Below are 23,829 nucleotides of genomic sequence, written 5' to 3' on the forward strand. Positions count from 1 at the left end.
ATACTTTAATGGTTGTATTCTAATGGTAATTAAACAGAGAAGTTAGTACAGTTTTAAAATGAGGTTCTGGGTCTGTTTTTGGATAAGGCATTCCCAGGTACTTTATCTCTTCGCGCCACTGCGTGGCAGTAAAGCTCGTATAGGCTGAGTATTCCACCGGAAATTATCCATAAGCGCCGAGAAGAAGAACCTGTCAGACGCTAATGTACGTCAGTTAGACTAAAGCCAGTAGGAAAAAGTGAGCGAAGTGGTGCTGAGTGGGTAGTTCTAGGTCGGAATTCAGAAAAAGGAACCGAGGACCATGCTGAGGGTTTGTCTGCGTGGAGTCAAGGCCACAGCTCAGGTAGGACTGAAATTACACTGCAGATGTTAGCTGCCATGTTGGTGTTAGCTTGTCATTCAATGACCCGCAGCTTGGCTCAAGGTGCCTCAGAGAGCTCACTGCTAACCTGCAATTGTGTGGTTGTTCGGATCTTTCTGGCGACAGCGGTTCCAGCACGCTGGTCCGTAGTGTGAAATATATTTTCACTTTAAACGAATCTGTGGTCTGTTTACCTTCTTGGTCAGGACCGAAGGTCTGGTCAGGACTGAAGGTCTCACACTGAGGAAAAGGAAAAGCGTAGGAAAAGTTTGGAACCATTCGATGCGAGACATTATTGGTGAAATGTCATGGCGGGATTGTGACGCAGTGAGTTGTTGGCTCTGTGAGGAACAGCAGTCCCTTTAGTGCAGTGGTCTCAAAATCCAGTCCTCAAAGGCCAGACTCCTGCAACCTTTAGACATCTCTGCCTCAGCATATGTGGCTCTCATATGAACTTATTAGCAAAGCTTTGTAGAGCTTGACTTGAATTTAGCCTGATCGGCTTTGTCAGAAACTCCAAGACACAGGTGGAGGCCTCCACAATCGCCTGGATCTATGACTAACTGACAAACAGACCACAGTTTATGAGGCTGATGGGCCACAGGGGACTGTACTCTCACCATTCTTTTCCACTCTTACACTTCAAACTTCCTGTAAAAGTCCGACTTCTGTCATCTACAGAAATACTCAGGTGACTGTGCAGTTGTCAGGTGTATCATGGTGGACAAGAGGCTAAGTACAGAGAGCTGGTGGCATGGTGTGGGAACAATCATCTCATTTTGAATGTAAACAAAACAAAGGAAATTATTTTAGGAGAAACCGGGTTAGATTAATTTGTTCCAGATTTGTGATGCATAGAAGCTGAATGCTGCTTCTCCATGATTGATTCTGGACCAGAACCTTCAACAGATCAGAACCAGAAGACTTCAGAGGTCTGGAAGGTTGATACAATAACAACAGATCTTTAATATATTGTGGTGTTTAGCTGTACAGCGATTTATAAACTAACAACAGTATTTTAAAGTTATGAGCTCCTGGGAGCCAGTGGAAGGACTTTAGAACTGAGGATCAATAATAACTCTTGAACAGCTTGAGTTACAACATTTATTTTCCTTAACTGGGTTTAATAAATGGGGAATAGCAGCTTGAATTAATTTTCAGCTCTGTCAGGAAGCTACAAAGCTTTTATTCATTTACATGTTGAAATAAAAAATGTGAAGGAATATGTCTGGATGTCTTGTAGTCATTCTAAAGAGAATTCAGGACAGAACATATCAACAGAAGGTTTTTGGTTCTGATGTTAGAACTGAAGTGAAGATCAATGTGGCTTGTTTCTTTTTGTGTGTCCTATTACCTTCTAGAAGAGCTCTGGGAGAATCCGTCTGACTAATGTGCAGCAGTGCAGGGAATACACCTCAGGAGAAAGCAGGTAATGCTGTCATATCTGAGCTGAATTTAGGGCAAATAATACAGTCAACTTTTTATTGCTTATTGTAATTACTAAGTGGGCTGCACAGTGGTGCAGCTGGTAGAGCTGTTGCCTTGCAGCAAGAAGGTTCTGGGTTCAATTCCCAGCCGGGGGTCTTTCTGCATGGAGTTTGCATGTTCTCCCTGTGCATGGTGGGTTTTCTCCGGGTACTCTGGTTTCCTCCCACAGTCCAAAAACATGACTGTCAGGTTAATTGGCCTCTCCAAATTGCCCCTAGGTGTGAGTGTGTGTGTGCATGGTTGTGTGTCTCTGTGTTGCCCTGCGACAGACTGGCGCAGACAGACTACCCCGCCTCTCGCCCGAAACGTTAGCTGGAGATGGGCACCAGCACCCCTCCCAACCCCACTGAGGGACAAGGGTGCAAGAAATGGATGGATGGATGGATGGGTAATTACTAAGTTGCATTCTAACATTCCTTGTGTGTGCTCCCCTCTTCCACCTCAGTGGTGCTTCCAGAGTGGTAGCAGCTGGCTTGTTGACAGTAACTGGGGGCATTGGAGGCACAATCATCTACGCCAAGTGGGACCACAAGTTTCGGGCAGCAGTGGAGAAAAATGTTCCATATTCAGAATGGCTGTTAGGTCTGGCTTTGGGACCTGCTTCACAAGATGCAGGTCTTCCCATCAGGAAACAGGTTAGTTCAACCCCACCACAGCACCAGTTCCCTCCAGATATTGTCTCTAAGTACTTTATTAAAAATTTAGTTCACACCAATATTACAGATAATATCAAAGCCTGTTACATCCATTCCTAACTGATCCTAGTTGTCAACCAATGCAGTCAAGTTCTGTTCAATCATTAAACTGTTTAAAAGTTTTCTGTCAAAGGAAACCCAGCAGATTGCATGAAGTCAGTGACTGCAGCATCAGCATGACAGACTGTGTCCGATGCAGACGTTTCTTTTATGTGGGTCAAATCTTTACTGTTTTAATTCCATCACTGTTTGGTTGAAGGTGTGATTTTCTTTGGGGTTTTTTCCTGAGGCACTGTGTGTTGCTCCCAGCCTTCAGATTGGCCCATGACAGAGCTATCCCCTGCTATTCTCATGACTTTAGAACAGAAAACCCTGAAGAGGGTGGAAGTGAATTTAGGGAAGTGAATTTAAAAGAGAGCATCACACACCTCTACTTATTCTACCACTCATGCCCAAAAAGCCTTCTACTATTAGATAATTATGATAAAACTAGGTAAAACATGGTAAAATTAAGGAAATTGCCCAGCGAATTTCTTTAATTTTGGGAGATTGGTGATCAGCTCATACTTGCATATGAATCTGATCTTATCCACCGATCTTATCTACTTCTGCCAAGGTACAAAGATTAACCACTCTCCTCTTCTGCTCTCCTGTGAGAGATGCTTGACTGACAGACCGGCCCATCAGGTCATGTCTGCACGTTTGCAGTTAACAATAGTCACCCCACAGTTAACAATTCAGCAACTTACTTGCTATATTTAGCAACATTTCAGACAAAAAAAAAAGCTATCGGCCAAAATTAGAATCAGCAGGTGAGGCTTTTTAACGACCTGCCATCGGTGCACCTAATAAAACCATGTCAGCCTCTGTTAGTTCTGGGGTTGGAATGTCTGAATGAATCGTTTTACATTTAAACATGCTTTGATGTATGAAAAAGATTTCTGCCATCGTACTCAACTCTAAATTCTCTAAATATAGACAGTTGGATTATATTGGAAAGAAAGAGAGAGCTCCCTGATCTGTCACGTCTCATTGATTGAGATTTGACTCTTTCCGTTCTAAGAGAAGGGGGCAAAGCCTTACCCCTTCTATCATTCAGAATATACAGAGATTCTACAGTGAAGCAAGGCGGTGACAGTCTGATGCTGTGTGTGCTTGTGTGTGAAAGCATCTTAACTTCAGATATGCCTGAAAACCAGCAGAAGTAATTCTACCTGCAGGTGCTTGCAAGTTTCAGTTCTGGTTGTTTCTTCATGTTGGTTTGAGAAACTCAACTAAAATCCTTTGGTGTTTCAAATGCGGACTGAGTCTGCTCTTCTGTTTGCTGTTTAGATAGAGTCCATCCAGCCTCCTTCTCTGATGGAAAAACAGATGAGAACGTCCAAAGCGAAGTCCGAAAAGAAACTAAAAGAGACAACAGAGCCCACATCATCACAGCCGACACAAAACATCCAGGGTAAAACCTCACTGCGTTGGCATGCTTTTCTCAAAACTTGTTGCTGTATTTATAAAAAGAATTGTTTAACAAACCATTTCCAACAAATTTGCAAAACAACTTCTTTCTTCATAGCAATGTCTGGAGAAATCTCTCCTTCCATACTTTTACTCTGAAGTCAAACTGCATCTGCTTGATTGACTTGTTTCTTCCCAAAGGAGCAAACTAGAAGACAAAAGAGAACAGGGAAGAAACACTGGCAAAATCTCCAAACAATTACAAATGACCTGGAAAAAAAATTAATAAATCCATGTGCAACATTTTGAAATAAGCTCTCGAATCTTGTATTGTTACCAAACATCAGTTTATTATTTATTTAGCAAATTATGCCAAATTAGTGGTGGCTCACATAAAAGGTAAAAGATGGTGTGGCAGCATTGTTTAAAGAGAGAAGGAAGAATCTGTCAGGAGGGACATGAGGAGCCTGGACCAGACAGGAAACGCATCCCACAAACTCATTCTAGACTCTACAGAGGAAACTCATTGAGCCACCACAACCTGGAACCCTGACTTGTCAACACGATCCTCTTTTTATTGTATGGGGGTTCTGTACAAAGTTGAATGTGCTGACAACAAAATCACACAAAAATCATCAATGGAAATCAAATTTATTAACCAATGGAGGCCTGGATTTGGAGCCACACACAAAATTAAAGTGAAAAAACACACTACAGGCTGATCCAACTTTAATGTAATGTCCTTAAAACAAGTCAAAATGAGGCTCAGTATTGTATGTGGCCTCCACGTGCCTGTATGACCTCCCTACAACTCCTGGACATGCTCCTGATGAGATGGCGGATGGTCTCCTGAGGGATCTCCTCCCAGACCTGGACTAAAGCATCCGCCGACTCCTGGACAGTCTGTGGTGCAACGCGACGTTGGTGGATGGAGCGAGACATGATGTCCCAGATGTGTTCAATCGGATTCAGGTCTGGGGAACGGGCGGGCCGGTCCATAGCTTCAATGCCTTCATCTTGCAGGAGCTGCTGACACACTCCAGCCACATGAGGTCTAGCATTGTCCTGCATTAGGAGGAACCCAGGGCCAACCACACCAGCATATGGTCTCACAAGGGGTCTGAGGATCTCATCTCAGTACCTAATGGCAGTCAGGCTACCTCTGGTGAGCACATGGAGGGCTGTGCGGCCCTCCAAAGAAATGCCACCCCACACCATTACTGACCCACTGCCAAACCGGTCATGCTGAAGGATGTTGCAGGCAGCAGACTGCTCTCCACGGCGTCTCCAGACTCTGTCACGTCTGTCACATGTGCTCAGTGTGAACCTGCTTTCATCTGTGAAGAGCACAAGGTGCCAGTGGCGAATTTGCCAATCTTGGTGTTCTCTGGCAAATGCCAAGCGTCCTGCACGGTGTTGGGCTGTGAGCACAACCCCCATCTATGGACGTCGGTCCCTCATACCATCCTCATGGAGTCGGTTTCTAACCGTTTGTGCAGACACATGCACATTTGTGGCCTGCTGGAGGTCATTTTGCAGGGCTCTGGCAGTGCTCCTCCTGTTCCTTCTTGCACAAAGGCGGAGGTGTAGCGGTCCTGCTGCTGGGTTGTTGCCCTCCTACGGCCTCCTCCACGTCTCCTGGTGTACTGGCCTGTCTCCTGGTAGCACCTCCAGCCTCTGGACACTACGCTGACAGACACAGCAAACCTTCTTGCCACAGCTCGCATTGATGTGCCATCCTGGATGAGCTGCACTACCTGAGCCACTTGTGTGGGTTGTAGAGTCCGTCTCATGCTACCACAAGTGTGAAAGCACCACCAACATTCAAAACATCAGCCAGACAGCATAGGTACTGAGAAGTGGTCTGTGGTCCCCACCTGCAGAACCTCTCCTTATTGAGTGTCTTGCTAATTGCCAATAATTTCCATCTGTTGTCTATTCCATTTGCACAACAGCAGGAGAAATTGATTGTCAATCAGTGTTGCTTCCTAAGTGGACAGTTTGATTTCACAGAAGTTTGATTTACTTGGAGTTATATTGTGTTGTTTAAGTGTTCCCTTAATTTTTTTGAGCAGTGTGTATATATATATATATATATATATATATAATATATATGGGGACTTTCAATGTATATTTTATGATATTAGACTGTAATGTCAACTCTGGTAGTGGGACTACTGATGGAAACTAGTTTAAGCATCTTTATATTAATGTTTTTTTCTCACATTGTCCCTGTTCTAAATAAACAAATAATTTTCTCTTGCTTTTTAACTGGGACACTGAGATTTGACTCAGGTTTTCTAATTGTCACTTTAAAGCTAATTTGTTTTAGTTTTGGCTCATTTTATAATTTACTCTTCATTGTGACATTTTTGTAACATTTGTAACAAACCAGTCAAAGCATTGTATGAGTGTTTTCCTTGTGCATTGGGTTTCCAAGCAGAGGCTTCAGCAGAGGCGACTCAGATCATCTCAGCCATCAGTGAAGTCCAGTCCATTCCAGCTCCATGCGACACCGAGCCCGCAGCAGCTGCAGGTAGCATGTTTCACTCTTGCTGCGCCAACATTGAGCTTCCTCATCCTTCTAACGTTTTCACAGGTTCTGATGGAACACTTTGAAGTCCTGTGAAGCAGCTGTAAAAATAGGTTACCACAGCAACCTCCCCAAAACCTCATCCACCTACAGACTGGACTATTTGATTTATGCTAGAAAGGCCATTCTGTAACTGTTGTTGAAAACAACAAATACTAAAGCAGGCTTTAGGTTCAAAATTATAGTTATTGGAACAAATAGGTAAATTCCAGCTTGAACACACACTTTGCAAGTTGTTGTATCTGGGGGGAGAACTGTGTTTAAATATTTCATTCAAGATGGGAGAAATTAAAACATTTTTGTCAAAAAGTGGTGAAGAAAAAAGAAGTCTGCTACACTTATAAGAATGCTGCATTACTCAGGTGCTTGTAGGTTTTTAAATCGTTCTAGCAGTTGCTAGCTGGGTGCGCTAGGTGGCAGTCGTGTGCTTTAATCCCACTGAATGATGCAACATGAGCATCATTGGTTCAATGGGCAGTGTTTGCGTTGATGCTTTGTGACTTTAAGAGAAACTGATCACTTTCCCTCGCTGCTAGTCGGCAAGCATGAGGCCGCCTCACCCAACAATGTTTCACCTGTCAGTAGTGGTTCAATATTTATTGTTCAAACACTTTATAGTCCAGGAAATGAGGACAATACCTGCATATAAATGAGATGCATCACACATGTGTAAACTTTCTAGAAGTGTTAACATGTTACACACACTGTCCATAATAATGCACTGAGACATTTTCTGACTGAAGTGTATATGCAGCTGGTCCTAAGAACAACCTTATTATTCGGCACTTTTTACATTTCCTGCCAACATTAGTTTCTGGGGTGCAGTGGTGGTGTAGGTGTAAAGCGTGACTCCTATCTTAGTCCTTGACTCGGTCATCACATGTTTGAGTCCCACTCTCACAACCCACCTTCCTGTCTGACAACTGTCAAAACACTTACGGTCCATACATTTTTTTGAAAGCAAGCTTCTTATTTAATTACCTGCTTGATGAATCATTTATAGTCTTCCTAAACTTCTGTCCAAGGACTGATGGGTGTGTAGTAACACCCATCAGTCAAGCTGAAACTTGTCTAGAAACTTTAGATTTTAGGACAAACTTCTGTGTGGACAAATAAACCTGTTCTATACTGTATGTTGTTCCACCACATAACAAAAGAGAAGGAACTCCACAGTGAGGGTGTCAGGATGGGAAGATGGTTTCTGTGTAGTTCTAGTGGCAAAAAATCTAATGTCTCGACATCTGAAAACAGCCACAGTTTACCGGTGTTCTGTACATAACAAAACTTCAGCAACTATGCAACAGAAAGTCAAAAATAACCAAAAGTAGCACAAATGACACCCAGCCATTCTGCTGAACTAACTAGAGCAGAAGGTTGCTGAAGATAAATAAAATAAATGTGCAGAGACTAAAAAGATTAGAAGTTTTAGTGGCTCAGAGAAAGTTCTGTCAGATCTGGATATGAGGGTCTTTGGAGCAAAGGGCCAGTTGGTGTGAGGGTCCAGCCTGCACTAAGGGTGAAGTGGATCAGATATAAGTGGTGTCATGACAACACATGAATTCTTTTAAATGTTGGCTGTAATATTTGAAGCTAAATTTTGCAGTCACATTCAGTCTGATTTAAACAATCTGTAGCATTGAGACTTCAAACACCCAGTGATTATTTGAGGAAAATCCAGCAGGACACATCCTAACGCAGTGAATTGGAGCACCTTTATCTTGGCTCAGTGCAATAAATGGTTAGACCAGTGCTTCTCAATTCCAGTCCTCAGGCCCCCCCACCCTGCATGTTTTAGGTGTTTCCCTTCTACCACACATCTGGATTGAATCTGTGGGTGATTAACAGGCTTCTGCAGTACTTGATGGTCATGCAGTCATTTGAATCAGCTGTTCTGGAACAGAGGCACATCTAAAACATGCAGAGCAGGAGGGCTTGAGGACTGGAATTGAGAAGCACTGGGTTAGACTGACGGAAGATACTACTGATGTCTCCAGAGAACATCTCAGGTTTTCCAGTACCTGAATGTTCTTCACCTGCTGCTGTTAGAATGTAACACACACACCAGTCACTTCAACTGACTTCAAAAAAGATTAATGTTTTAATTAATGTTAGAAGTGAAAAAAGTAAAAGTTTTTGCACTTTTGACATTTTAAACATGTTAAAATGTGTAAAATTCTTTTACACATGTTAACAGTGCAGTCTAGAATGAAAAGGCTGAAAACCCAAGCAGAGCAGGCTGCTGTTACTGGAAACTAACATGTCTAAAAGTACCCTTTGTTAAAGTGATATGTGTTGGTTTTCCTTAGAGGACTGTAAAGAATGCAGTGATCATAATATTGCCTTGGAAACAGCGGCTGTCCTTCAGGAGACAGAGTCGTCTGGAACAGCAGAGCCTCTGAGAGAGCGGTCAGCAGAAGAAGTGGCAGCTAGGCTGGCCCAACAGAATCAGGACGAAAAAGACTTTATCGCATGTGAGTTTTCAGCAACACACACACACACATACACACAATATTACTCATCTCAACTTTTACATACTTATGAGTGTTCTGTTCAGTGGGACTGATATGTTGCCTAGAATAACATTGTTACTCTCAGGTTGTGTTACCTCACCTCTGTGGTTTAATTTTTTGATAAAGTATAAAATCAATAATTATGGAAAACTTTCTTCATAAACTTGTTTATTTTGCCATAATATGACCTGACAAGGTTAATGGGTGAATATAATAGTTGTCTGTACTTTAGACGACCAAGTAAAACTGTGAAATACCATGTGAGCTGTAAACTTCAGCATCTTGTGTGGGTGTGTTGCAGTGCTGTCGGCCCGGCTGGACGACTCCCTGGCCAGTTCTGCCAAGGCAACGCTGCAGGCTATTGGAGCTCAGGAGGCGGCTCTGCAGGCTATCACTCAGCACACACACAAGCTAAAGGAGGCAATGGAGGCAGAGGTACGGAGTCTTCTGAGCCAACTATACACACTAACTACTGCACTGTTGCTGCTAGTGCATCCATCCATCCATCCATTTTCTGCCACTTATCCGGGGTTGCGTTGTGGGGGCAGCAGCTTCAGAAGGGAGGCCCAGACTTCCCTCTCCCCAGCCACTTCTTTCAGCTACTCCGAAAGAAGTGGCCCAGCTGGCCCAGCTGGCCTGGGAACACCTTGGGGGAACCCCAAGGAGTTTCCCCCAAGGTGTTCCCAGGCCAGCTGAGAGACATAGTCCCTCCACAGCGTGTCCTGGGTCTTCCCTGGGGCCTCATCCTGATAGCTTCACACTCGGCCGCGAACCTCTCCAGCAAGAGCTGCAGATCACGATCTGATGAAGCCACCAGAACCACATCATCCGCAAAAAGCAGAGATGCGATCCTAAGGCAACCAAAACGGATCCCCTCAACACCTCGGCTGCACCTATAAATTCTGTCCATGAAAGTGATGAACAGAATCGGTGACAAAAGGCAACCTTGGCGGAGTCCAACTCTCACCGGAAACGAGCCCGACTTACTGCCGGCAATGCGGACCAGACTCTGACACCGGTCATACAGGGACCTGGCAGCCCGTATCAAAGGGCCCGGTACCCCATACTCCCGGAGAATCCCCCACATGGCCCCCCTAGGGACACTGTCGAACGCCTTCTCCAAGTCCACAAAACACATGTAGTCTGGTTGGGCGAACTCCCATGCACCCTCCAGGACCCTGCTGAGGGTGTAGAGCTGGTCCAGTGTTCCACGACCAGGACGAAAACCACACTGCTCTTCCTGAATCCGAGGTTCGACTATCCGACGGACCCTCCTCTCCAGGACCCCTGAATAGTCCTTACCAGGGAGGCTTAAGATTGTGACCCCCCTGTAATTGGAGCACACCCTCCGGTCCCCCTTTTTAAACAGGTGGACCACCACCCCAGTCTGCCAATCCAGGGGAACTGCCCCCGATGTCCATGCGATATTGCAGAGTCGCATGAGCCAACACAACCCTACAACATCCAGAGCCTTAAGGAACTCCAGGCGGATCTCATCCACCCCTGGGGCCCTGCCACCGAGGAGCTTTTTGACCACCTCGGTGACCTCATCCCCAGAGATTGGAGAGCCCAACCCAGAGTCCCCATGCTCAGCTTCCTCAATAGAAGGCATGTTGGTGGGATTGAAGAGGTCTTCGAAGTATTCCGCCCACCGGCCCACAACGTCCCGAGTTGAGGTCAGCAGCGCACCATCCCCACTATAAACGGTGTTGGTGCTGCACTGCTTCCCCCTCCTGAGACGCCGGATGGTGGACCAGAATCGCCTCGAAGCCGTACGGAAGTCTGTCTCCATGGCCTCTCCAAACTCCTCCCACGCCCGAGTTTTTGCCTCAGCGACCACCCGAGCCGCATGCTGCTTCACCCGCCGGTACCCATCAGCTGCTTCTGGAGTCCCATAGGCCAAAAAGGCCCCATAACACTCCTTCTTCAGCTTGACAGCATCCCTCACCGAAGGTGTCCACCAACGGGTTCGAGGGTTGCCGCTGTGACAGGCACCAACAACCTTGCAGCTGCAGCTCCAATAAACCGCCTCGGCAATGGAGGTACGGAACATGGTCCACTCCTCCCTCGGCTGCCGCCCATAACACAGTGCACCCTGCTAGTGCAGTGGTTTATTTTCTGTTACCCCCCCAGGGAATCAGTTCCTATCCTGACACCCTCACTGTGTTTTTAAACATTTTTTGTGCAAAATTTGCAACAATATTGCTTGTATTCTAGCTTGTCAGAGATATGAAAAGTGCATTATATGATCATAGTAACTAGGGGGGCTTTATCTATATCCTGGCCTTTTTCTGAGAGCTACCACTACTTGGTTATGATGAAGTAAGGCCAGACTTAGTTTTTTTTTACTTGTTTGAAATATGTTACTAAAGCTGTGATGATACAAGAATAAAATTAGCATTTTGTGAGAACTCTGGACCACACTGCTAAAATGAGGAATACTGAGGGTCTTATAAAGTTATTGTTGGTATTGGTTTTACAAATAAGAAAATACTTAATCTTTTAACACATCAGAATCAAACATCGGTCACAGGACTTTGAAACGATTATTTAAAGAACTGTTTAGTTCTAAGAACTTGCTGAGCTATTCACGTCAGGTCTTGATAACTATAGAAGCTTTTTTTCTTATTAAAGTAGCGTTTTTTTTTTCTTGTCTTTTAAAGACTTTAGTGTAACTATTCACTTAATATGACTTTATTCGTCGTACTTGTAACACTCATGATTCAATAAAATTTGTGAAATTTTATTGTCACAAATTTCTCTATCTCTTCTCTATTTTGGTAGATATGTTTCTAAACATCCGCGCTCGTATCGTCGGCTCCGTTAACATAGACGCCTCATGGACCACTCTTGCCTATTTTTATTGACTTGACATAAGGCGGCCATCTTGGAGCGGTTGCCCCCTCTACTACAGTCCTGCTCACCATTATTGGCACCCATGAAGTTTAAGTACATATAATGGAATATTTACTGAAGGAAATTCATCAAGTGAAACAACATTTTACTGCTGACAGCTTGTGCTTGATGCAAAACAGCAAATGATAAAAAAACATTTAAAAAGACAAACATTATGAGGAAACAAAGAAAAACATTTTTACCATGCCAATGGTATTGGCACCCTTTGCTGCAAATCAATATAAAAACCCAATTTGGCTCTCCTGTTGCAAATCACACATAAAGATCACTTGTGATGGACTGCCTCCACACATGTGACATGAATTAACCAATGACTAATCATGTTGGTGCTTTAAAAGCCACCTATTAGTTCATCTCCACATGTGAAGGAGCTGTCTGAGGACATCAGAAATGCTATTATTTGCAAGCACAAGACCTCCAAAGGGTATAAAGCCATCTCCAAAGACCTTGGTATCTCTGTTTCAATGGTGCATAATGTTATTGAGAAGTTTTCCAGGCATGGAACCTCCCTGGACGTGGGGGGAAAAGAAAAATTGATGACAGAAGTCTTCGACGGTTGGTGCGAATGGTGGAAAAAACACTATGTCTAACATCTAAAGACCAACCTGGAGCCGTCTGGTGTGATTGTTTCAACAAGTATCACACGCCGCACACTAAACAAAGTGGGGCTTTATGGGTGGAGGCCAAGGAAGACCCCATTGCTGAAGAAAAGACATAAAAAAGAACGTTTGATCTTCGCAAAAGAGAACCTGGACAAACCTCAATCCTTCTGGGACGTTTTATGGACGAATGAAACAAAAGTGGAACTTTTCGGTAATTCACACAAACAATATGTTTACAGATGGCGCAATGAAGCCTTTAAAGAAAAGAACACCATACCAACAGTCAAGCATGGTGGAGGATCCGTAATACTGTGGGGCTGCTTTGCGGCATCCGGTACTGAAGGCCTTGACCGTATCCCAGGCATCATGAAATCAGAAGATTATCAAGCAATTCTAGAGCGAAATGTCTTGCCCAGTGTAAGGAAACTTGGTTTGTGGCGAAGATCCTGGGTCCTCCAGCAAGACGACCCAAAGCACACCTCCAAAAGCACACAGGCCTGGTTGAAAGGGAAAAAGGACTTTTAAAATGGCCAACAATGACTCCTGATCTCAATCCAATTGAAAATCTTTGGGTGGAGCTGAAATCTACCATTGAAGAAAGGAACCCTGCAAATGTACGAGAGCTTGAGAATATTGCAAAAGAAGTGTGGGAGAAAATGCCACCCGAGACGTGTAAGAAGCTTATAGATGAATATAAGAAACGTTTGGAGGCTGTCATTGCTGTCGAAGGCTACGCAACCAAATATTAAAGAGGGGTGTCAATATTAGTGCACATGCTGGTTTTCCGTTTTGTCCTTTGGAATTAAAATATTTATGTTGAAATGGTAATTATCTTTGTTAAATTACTTTGGACCTCAAATTGAAAGATCCTGCTGATATAAGTTTTGAACATTTCCATTTATTTCTGAAGATATTCACTCAGCTATGTAAATCATGAAGGGGTGCCAATAATGGTGTGCAGGACTGTAGGTGCTATATGCTTGGCAGGCGAAGTGCAGTATCACCGCATTTAATCAATCATATCTCGATAAGTACTAAACAAATTTTCACACCGTTTTGCTGAAAACATTATTAAAATGGCTATCATAGCTACATGTACAAGGGCGTTTTTGAATTAAGTGTTTTTGAATTGGATTGATACATGGTTCAGGATATTTGAATATTCTTAGTGAGGTTAACAGAATAGGATTGGAATATTTTGATTTTATGTATGATCATTTTACAAAACACACAGCCACTCATAATGTTATATTTATTTAGTAATATCAATACATATTTATAAGTATACAAGCACAAAATGGTACAAATATAATGTAGAGGAACACAGATTATTAAAAATGATTAATACTGAATGATACATATATAAGAGGTGTGCCGATCGATCGGCCACCGATCATAATCGGCCGATTTAAATGAAAAAGTGTATGATCGGTGATCGCCGATCACGGTCTCTTGTTGCTGATCATACCAACCGATCACCTGCATCTCATTTCGCAGCCTGTCTGTGCAGCTGGTCTCCTCTTTCCTTCACACTGCGCAAACGCACAGCAACAAATCCTAAGCGACGTGAAACTATAACTGCACTGAGTGATTGAGGACGTTTACGTGTTGAGCGGAAAATTGAAGCATGTCAAAATGCATCAACACAACGAATCTAATACGATATAAAAACAATGTTATACTTGACGGAGTTTGGCTACATCGAGGCTCACTGCAGTAAAAAAAAAAAAAACGACATATGGAGGATCAGATAGCAGGTAAAGCAGCGCACAGCTACAAACACTCACCTGGAGTAGCATTACGGTCAGAAAGCTAAACAAATAACCCGCTAAGTAATTTAAGTCTTCGAGCTGCGATGTAAGACGCTGGTTCTGTTCTCGCTGTTGAACCGCTGCTACGCTACAGGTAGTAATATTTCACAGACGGAGCGCCGCTTCTGCTCCACTGGTAGTGACTCTCACACCGAACCTCTGTTTAAAGCTGCAGCATCTAACCTAAAATTTTTTTATTTTACATACGTATTAAAACTTTCGCTGTCCTAACATGAGACAGATAATCTCTGAAAAAATAATTGATCTCCTCCCTGCTCTGCATAATTACTCCGCTCAGTCAGAAACAGCCACTCAGAACTAGCAGTAATCAGCTAGCCGCCATGCTATCAGGAAGTTTTCATTCAGTAACTCAGGATTGTTTATTGTAATGGATCTCGTATTTCCCTTTGAATGTAAGTTTTATACTTGAATTTTTTTTGGCAATGTTGAGAGGTTTTATTTTGGCTCTTTGCATTATTTAGCCTCTTCAGAGCCTCCATATGTTATCAGTCTGTTAAAGATAGTATTATTGATTGTAGTACAATTTACACAATGCCTGTTTTGTTTTTTTCTTGGAAAAAGTTATTAAAAACAAGTTTTTGTCTAAATTAAGGTGAATTCATGGTTCCTTTTTCCACATAATGTAACCGGTAGTGCTTATGATTAAAAAAATAATAATTATGTGATCGGTATCGGTGATCGGCCCTCATGGGTGATCGGAATAGGCAGGAAAAAACCTGATCGGCACATCTCTAATATATATATATATATATATATATATATTAGGCTATGCACTTTTATATACTCAGATTTTTTTTTTAAACAGCTGGAAGCATCAGGGGTTCCTCTGAGCCTCATTTGTTCTCAAGTCGTCTTCAGAGTGTGACAACAGGGAAATCTAGACAGAAAAGATGAGAAATGGTTCAAATAGCCACAGTGTTATTGATTAATGAAAATTATTTTGAGGGCTTTTCTTTATGTTGTGAATTTTATAAATTTTAAAACCATTAACCCTGTTTATGGTCAAATAAAAGTCTATAAAATGCTTGAAGGTGGTAAATGTAGCAAAATCAGAAAAATAGCCCAAATGTATGTCACACTCAAATGTGAGTGTAAAGTTAGGAGACACAAGGCAGAGCAGAGCAGATGTTCTCACAGTGCTGCATGGCTTCAAGAAGCGTCTCCATCCAGGAATAAGCACTGGAGTAGAAACAGGGTGGGTCTTGTTTATGGAGTGGTTTCTAATGGCAACATAGCATAGAAATACAAAGTTCTAAATCCTCTTTGCTCAGTTTATATTCATCCAGAACTTCTGAGCAGTTTATGAAAATAAAATCAGAGCTGTACAATTTAGAGGAAGTTCTACCATGACAATCAAAAAACATACAAGAACTGTTACCAAAGCTGAAAGTTCTAATAAAAGGATTTTAGCACATATCCTTTGTTAATGATTCATTTTTTGATGTTGAATTTAATGTTTTAATGAATGCAGGGTCCCACAGAGGAAAAGTCAACCCACTGGAAAGATCTAGAAGCTGCCCTGGCAGACAGAACAACTTCTGTGAATGCTGCCAAAACTGCTCTTGTCAAAGCCAAGTAAGACATGTACACACATTCAGAGCTTGCTGCGATGAATTCAACTTGTCTTTACATGCACCATTTTGTTTATATGTTATGTATTACTAGGTAAACGAAAATATCTTTAAAATAATGTTTTTGCTGTCTTGGAGGCATGTTTATTTTGTCTTGGAGTTCAGACAGTTGAGGTAAATCTTCACATTGACTTCTTTCCACTATTGCAGTGAAGCTCTGGACAGTCTAAAATCAGTGATTGACAAATCCAGAGGGTTGAAGATTACAGCTGCACAGCCACTGATCTTGGCAGCAGAAGAGAATCTCCATAAAATGGTGGTAGACTTGGACAAAGTAGTCTCCAAGGTAAGACCTGGTTGTAAGGGTTGCTGTGATCAGGTTTTTTCTGCCGATTCCGATACTGATCACGATTGGCTGTTAATTTTTCACTTTAGGTATAAATGCTACTATGTGATCTGGCAAAATAGATCAAAAGAATTGCCTAATTTAGACAAAAGTATGCAAAATTCTTGCAGGCACAATGCAGCAGGTATTCAGTCAAAAAGACAAATGTAAAACCTGTAATCAGTACAATATTTAACAACAAGGCTCTCAACAGCTTAATTATGCATAATTAAGCTGTTGAGCTTAATTATACAGCTCAACAGCTTAATTGAGCTTTATAAAGTGAAATAAGTCTCACAACACTGCCTATATCAAATAATGTCAAGCAAAATATAAAACATTCATTCAAAGTCAAATGCAGATTGCGTCAACATAAACAACCCTAAATTACTAAATCAAAACTGCTTGAGAGCATTGCTAGCTGTTTTCTGCTGGCTCTGGTTGGTTGTTTTTGATTGAGCAGCGTAATACTGCAGAATACAGGAGGAGGACAGATGAGCTTGATCACCCCCCCTCACACACAGCTTATCTGTGCCATGTTGGGACCACAAAAGTTTTCATACATATGTAATAACATCTTTTTTTAAATTGCGTGCTGCAGCTTTACGGAGACACTGGATGTGAAAGTCCATGTTCTGGTGGAGCACGAACTGTGCCACATCTCTGAAATGTTACGTCTCAGAACGTATGGTTCAACAGCTAAAGCAATACCCAGCATGTTACATCCCCAGCCCCATGACTTAAGTTATTTTTCAGGTTGTATGCTTAGTTTTCTGGCCGTCATACTCATCCAGGTGTGCGCTGCTTTATCTGCTGCCTGGCTGCTCCAGATGTCTTTTTTTACCCTCAAAAACTCAACATACTTCTTCAAGTGCTTGTTTTTTTTAAATGTCATATTAAATTAAAGCTTTGTGTTGATGCATTTTGACGTGCTTCATCTCTGAGGTATTTTTCACTCATAAGAGGCAAACTTACCCATTCACTCTCACAGTAATGTCTTGTGTAGCGTTAAAGTTCTACAAGACATTACTTATGATTGGCTGCCGTGCGCCTCCGCAGTGTGAAGAAAAGGGGAACAAATTATTAGCTTCCTACCTTCAGACTGATTTGTTTTAAAATGCACAACTATTTCAGTTCTGCTGATAAATTTCTGACAAGTTTTGTCTGTTCCAGTCAGAGGTAATCTGGGAGGAGCAAGAGATGCTGCTCACACACTGCTAGCTTTTCTCAGGGCATGGAACAGTTTCAGGGACAGAGCTTTCTCATGTTGGGAGAACTTGGTGACAACAAACCGTTTTCTTGTCCTGATCTTCCCATCTGACTATGAGATCACCTTGGAGCTGATCATTAGTTAACTTTATTGTTTTGTTCCACATATTCCTGGACTTTGTTTTCAATTTTAAATGTTTAAAATCATTTTAACTGGGCACTCTATCATATTTTTCCTCTTCTCTATTTGCTTACATGTTCTAATAATGTAAATCAGTGACGGTGTGCAGTACTTTAGGTTTTGTTTATATGTACATAGACTTCCTGAGATCTGCTCATGGTTCCACATCCAGAACACCCTTTAACCCTCACCCTGTCTCCTGGATTGTAGGTCCAATCAGCAGAGTCGGAAGCAAAGATTGTGGCCCAGTACACTGAACTGGTTAATGAAGCCAAGCAGCAGTTTCAGAGGGAAGTGAGTAGCCTAACTCCAGAAATCCAGGCCAACTGGAAAGGCCTTAGTAAGTACAAGTATTATACACATCAACCATTATTGTTCATGCAGGCTCCAGCAGGAGAGTTTAAATGTTTAGTGAATCCTAAGTTAGTTCCAGTTGTGTGTGTGTGTGTGTGTGTGTGTGTGTGTGTGTGTGTGTGTGTGTGTGTGTGTGTGTAGCTGGTAAACTGTCAACAGATGACCTGAACGCTTTGATTGCCCACGCACATCGGCGCATTGACCAGCTGAATCGAGAACTGGCTGAGCAGCGAGTCCGAGGGCAGATCCACATGGAAGCAGCGCTGGAGCAGCAGAGAGCCGAGGACCAGAAAGCTCTGGACAAAGCCATCGGCACAGCAACGCAGCACGTTAAAGAGGAGGCCCGACTGGAGCAGGAGAGGAAGGTACAGTGGATTGATGCCTGAGGGAGGCGGCAGGCATCCTGCAGATCCGTGCTGATGTGAGGCGTGTTGTGCTTGCAGCTGGCTGACCTGAGAGAAGTGATCGAGGCAGAGATGAGAACTCAGCTGCGGCGGCAGGCGGCTGCTCACACCGACCACGTCCGAGATGTCCTCAAAGTCCAGGAGCAGGAGCTGAGAGCTGAAGCCGAGCAGGTCTCTACCACACACAACAAATACACACTATGCGCACTTATCGTAGATGGACTAGTCCAGGGGCACCCAAAGTCGGTCCTGGAGGGCCGGCATCCTGCACGTTTTAGGTCTCTCCCTGGTAGTAGTAACAACCTGTTCAGCTTTTCAATGTTCCTCTTAGGCCTTCTAACGAGCCATGATTTGATCCAGGTGCATTAAACCAGGGAGAGAACTAAAACATGCAGGATGCCGGGCCTCCAGGACCGACTTTGAGTACCCCTGGACTAGACTCTATTCCTTTAGAAGGTGGGGAGGGAGGGTTGTCTGTCTGTAGAGGTCTGCTCTGTCCCATCATGCAGAGTCCCAACAGCTGATTGGACAAAGGAGGATCTGCCAGCCTGACCATCCTCTTGATGCACAGTAACTCAGTAAGAATGCCTTGAGTCAGAGGCTCTTTCAGATCTGCTGCAACACAGGCCACTACAGATCTTTCCTGCCAGCAGCTTTAGCCATCTCTCATAATCTCTTATTCTTACAGCAAATGGTTTGGAATTTCCCACCAAGAATAGTAAAGTATCATTGAATAAAATAAATTGTATACAGTTCAGTTCAAATTCAATTCAAAAACACTTTATCAATCCCAAAGGGACATCAAATAAAAATGTTATTAAATAAACTAAGTAAAAAATATTAAGAACCTGTAAATATTGCTCATGTCCTCTTCTTTACACAAAAGACATACCAGTTGTATGTTTATTGGTTTTACTGAAGAAAAACACTTCCTTTTGTCATTTTTTTTTCACTTTTAGTTGCAGCTCTGTCCATCTACTGTGAATAGTAGATGTAGTAGTTCTGTTTTGAATCATACAGCACCTTACAGTTGTATTCCAATTCTCTCAGCGGAAACCTGAAATCCACTGCAGCTAATTATTTTTGAAAAATCCCTTAACTCTGTTTACTGCTGGTAAACAGAGTTCCCATTAGACGTCACTGAGCATGTAGGACATCTTGGAGGAAAACATGTCTGAGGCTGAAGGAGGCCTGACATCTTCCAGCAGCACAGCAACAAACACACAGACAGACATATTATGGGATGGGTTAGATCGACGCACATTCATGTGATGGAATGGTCCAATCAAAGTCCTAACCTAAATCTTAGTTCAAAATTGATGTTTAGACTAGAACTTGAGCTATTTTGTAATCACATGGGCTGGCCTGTGTCATTACATAGGTAGATTCTAAAAGCTACTGGAGATCAAAATATCTATGCAAGGAAACCTTCAGCTTTCCTTGCATAGAAAGCTGAGGGTCAGAGCCTCATTCAGGGCCAGAGAAGAGTCCTCAGCCTCCGCGGTGCTGTCAGCACACAGAAGGCCAGGGCCAGGCATACTTTATATGGTCAAGAAAACACAAAGAGATTAAGAGAAGGCAACACGAGACCTCTAAATTTAAAAAACAGTTCTGTCTAGGGCTGCAATAAACAAATATTTAGTAATCAAGTATTCTATTGATTATTCTTATGATTAATCGAACTCCCCACCCAGCTGTGCCAACAATGATGGAGGGATCTCTGGTGTGTTTGACTGGCAGGCGTCTGGAACGATTGTGACAAACGGACTTCCGCAGTTTGCAGAAAAGGTCTGAGAAGAGATTGCTAAGATGGTTGACTTTTCTGGCATTGATAAAAAATATTTAAAAACCCTAATCTCTTTTAACATTCGGTTTTATTACTTGGTATAGCAACTCAATAAGAACTGTCTTTTCAGACTCGGGTTGAGACAAGTTATATAAGATGCGGTCAGTACAAAGTTTTTTTTGTCCCATTGTCAACTCTGACCAAGCTCAGCACATTTTAGAATGTTAAATTGCTTCATTACTTGTTACTAAGTGTTGACATGTGTGGATTATGCCTTAATTTTCTTGTACTGCTGCTGTCCACTAAACAGAGCAGAGCAGAGTTTGTGAGGGACAAACTGGAGACTGTAGCCTTGGTTCTCTTTACTTCTTACTCTAACTGGCATCCCATCTGAAATCTGAGCAAGAAGTAAAGAGTTTCAGGAGAAACAAGAATAAGATCAACTTTTATTCAGTTTTCTGAGAGGAGATGGTGGAGGACTACTGGTACAATACAAGTGTTGGGCAACAGGTTGGACTGGAACTGCATGAAGAAAGAACTAGAGGTTATAGTTTTCTAGGGTTTGCTTACTGCTTGTCAGTCTATATAATAGTTATTTTTAAATGTTGAATTCTAGTGCATCATTTCATTTTAAAATGTTTTGTATTGCCTGTAATTTTAACAAAATATCTGTTTCTCACCTCTCTAGTGAGGTGACTGGACGTAGTAATGAGTACTGTGCGTTTTCAGGAACTGAGCAGTAAGCTGCTGGAGCAGGAAACCCGGTACCGTCAGCTCACTCAGGAACAGCTCGATGACTTCACTCTGGATATGAATGCTGCCTACGCAAGACTGAAGGGAGTGGAGGAGGCCATAGACAGTAAGATCAACACACGTCTCCTCAGAATCTTCCATTCCAGTCTGACTTCAGGATAAACTAGAACTACAGTGGATGTCACCAGCATGCACATCCCAGGTTTCTGTTATGTTACAAAATGAGACCATGATAAATAATTTCCCTTTTCCTTTAGCTGACATTTTTTTTCTGAACTATTGAACTGAAAAACAAACAGATGTGTTTAGATCAGTGCTTCTCAATTCCAGTCCTCAACTCCAACCTGAATAGCAAAATGTGGTCATTTCCAGAATTCGAGAATTGTGGGACACCAAGTAATGTATCTGCTACAAGAGTGTCAGCATTGTTTTAAACACTTGTGTGATTGCGACTTGTTTTCTTCAGTAATATCTGTACTGTATAGAAACAATTCTCTGAGAGGAAGGTCATTGGATTGGACATGAAATCAAATTATCGAATGTTTGTGTGAAGACAATGGGAGACATTGACCCTGCAGCCTGAAATATCATCCCAAACAGTAAATTCCTGAATGCTGAATGCTAGCTCTCCAGCTAGCGACATGCTAGGTGGAGAGCTCTGACAGAAGTATTCCTGAAGAATACTTGATTCCTGAACTATTCTTCAGGACGGAAAGTGAATACTGAGTGTTTCTGCCTGCAGGCCATGTGGAAGCAGAGGGGGAGGCCCGGAAAGCTCATCGGCTGTGGCTGTCTGTGGAAGCGCTTACCTACACCTTAAAAACAGCCAGCTCTGAGTCTCCCAGCATGCCCCTGGAGGACGCTGCTGAGGCTGTGCGTGCCAGCTGCGTTGACAATGATTTTGCCCTGGCTCTGGCGTCAGCTTTGCCTGAAGAATCCCTGAAGCGCGGTGTGTACAGCGAGGCTTCCCTTCGTGCTCGTTTCAACTCTCTGCGATCGCTCGCTCGCAAAGTCGCTCTCATCGATGAATCCCACAACACCCTGTACCAGTACTTTTTATCGTATGTCCAAGCTGCACTGCTTTTTGAGAAGCAACAGGAAGTCCCGCCCACCCAGCTACGCAGCGAGGATTTGGATCCCTTCAAGCTGCTCTCATATGCCAGCTACTGCCTAGAGCACGGGGATCTGGAGCTGGCAGCCAAACTGGTGAACCAGCTGCGAGGGGAGGCCAGGAGAGTGGTGGAGGACTGGCTGACTGAAGCCAGACTCACACTGGAAACCAGGCAGGTTATCAGTTTGCTTTCAGCCTATGCCAATGCAGTAGGTTTAGGCACCACCCAGGCTCCATAGCTGCCTCCTTGACCAGGCAACCCAAAGGTAGCATGTATGTTGGTAGAGGAAGCCAGCTGGAATGTGGTCGGATCTACAACAGCAAACGAAAGCGCGATATTATTGCAGTGAACCATCTATTAACGTTAACCCACAGATTAGTTTCAAATCACTAAGATAAGATGTAGTCTCAGTTTAGGTCTCAGCTTTGTTTTCTTTACCTTGTTTGGCAACATGCCATGGTCATCTTAACAATAAATAAGTTATGCTGCACTGTTGTGAATATTGCACATTAAATAAATCATTAAGAAGGAATGTCGTCTATTTACTGCTTTTGTCCTCTGTGGAGTTTTAGTTTAGTCCTTCCAGGTTTCACTTCCTGCTGGTCCTCTGGTCTCCTTCCAGCCCAGTAACCTGCACTGGCAGGAGACACTAATCTCTCTCAAATGAGACTTTGATCTCTGAGACTGTGCTGTTTCTGTGAAGGACTGATGAACTGTCCTCACTGTTTACCACCTCAAGTCTACATGTAAACAGGTGAGTATGATCCATCAACAAGAGAACAACTGTTTTCAGATGTCAAACATTTGAAGTTGTTAGACTTCAAATTCCATCTGAGTTGTGGAGCCGCAGGAGGAGCGCTGTGTGCTGCGCTCTGACGGCAAACGCACAATAGTTGTTATAGCAAAATCTGGGCAATGGAGCGCAAGAAGAAAACTACGTATCCCAGCCAGCATACCTAGGTGGGTCCCATATGGGGAAAAGGAGAGCAGACAATATGGGTCACACGTGGGTTTGTCCCCAGTTTCCATGGTGGGTTTGCCCATGTAGGGTCACCGCCTACATGGGCGCTACATGGCGTTGGCCCTACATGGGCAAACCCATGTGTGACCACTATGCAAACTGCAGACAAACCCATGTGGGACCCATATTGTCTGCCCTTTTACTGATACAGCTGGAATTGTAAACTTCACGGCTCCTTTTTTACCATCACATTGACAGAGAAAATGTTTTTAATATTTCTGCCACATCTTCATTATTACTCTGGCCATCATAATTTGTGACCAGTGTGATTTTGGCTATAAATATTAATATGAATACACCCAAATAGTAATGAAGTGGTAGAACTCTGAAAAGTTTTAAACTCTGACATAATTTACAGGCCTGTACAGTAAAGTCACAAATTATTTAGGCCATCATAATTTGTGACCAGTGAGATCCTGGCTATTTGAGGGTTAAATATTTTAAATGAGATATGACTTTAATGAAGTGGTGGCAGAAACATTAAAAACTGTGTTAAAACACTACCAGAGTACTTAGAATAATTTCTTAATCATTTAACAATTTATTAAACGGCCACAGTTGGTTTACATATTTTAACGACAGCATATAGGCATTCAGTGCGATG

At 42.9% G+C, this 23,829-nt stretch overlaps 1 protein-coding gene across 5 annotated transcripts; it reads left to right on the forward strand.

Moving 5' to 3' along the window:
- The first annotated feature begins 157 nt into the window (after positions 1-157).
- immt (inner membrane protein, mitochondrial (mitofilin)) lies at positions 158-22,736 on the forward strand. 5 transcript variants are annotated; one of them, XM_081611621.1, is made up of 14 exons: positions 158-343; positions 1,726-1,790; positions 2,295-2,484; positions 3,877-4,000; positions 6,437-6,532; positions 8,896-9,060; positions 9,401-9,534; positions 15,921-16,024; positions 16,231-16,366; positions 18,006-18,135; positions 18,291-18,514; positions 18,593-18,724; positions 21,069-21,198; positions 21,835-22,736. In XM_081611621.1, the coding sequence occupies exons 1-14, from the start codon at positions 302-304 to the stop codon at positions 22,440-22,442; spliced, it is 2,280 nt and encodes a 759-aa protein (XP_081467747.1). In that variant the 5' UTR covers positions 158-301; the 3' UTR covers positions 22,443-22,736. The 5 variants fall into 5 exon arrangements, with proteins under 5 accessions (XP_081467747.1, XP_081467745.1, XP_081467748.1 ...); XM_081611619.1 differs by having other exon boundaries at positions 159-343; positions 1,723-1,790; XM_081611622.1 differs by having other exon boundaries at positions 159-343; positions 1,723-1,790; positions 8,941-9,060.
- Positions 22,737-23,829: the final 1,093 nt, after the last annotated feature.

Source organism: Poecilia reticulata, chromosome 10 (genome assembly GCF_904066995.2).
Source record: "Poecilia reticulata chromosome 10, P_reticulata-male-v2, whole genome shotgun sequence".
In the NCBI taxonomy this organism is placed as follows: Eukaryota; Metazoa; Chordata; class Actinopteri; order Cyprinodontiformes; family Poeciliidae; genus Poecilia; species Poecilia reticulata.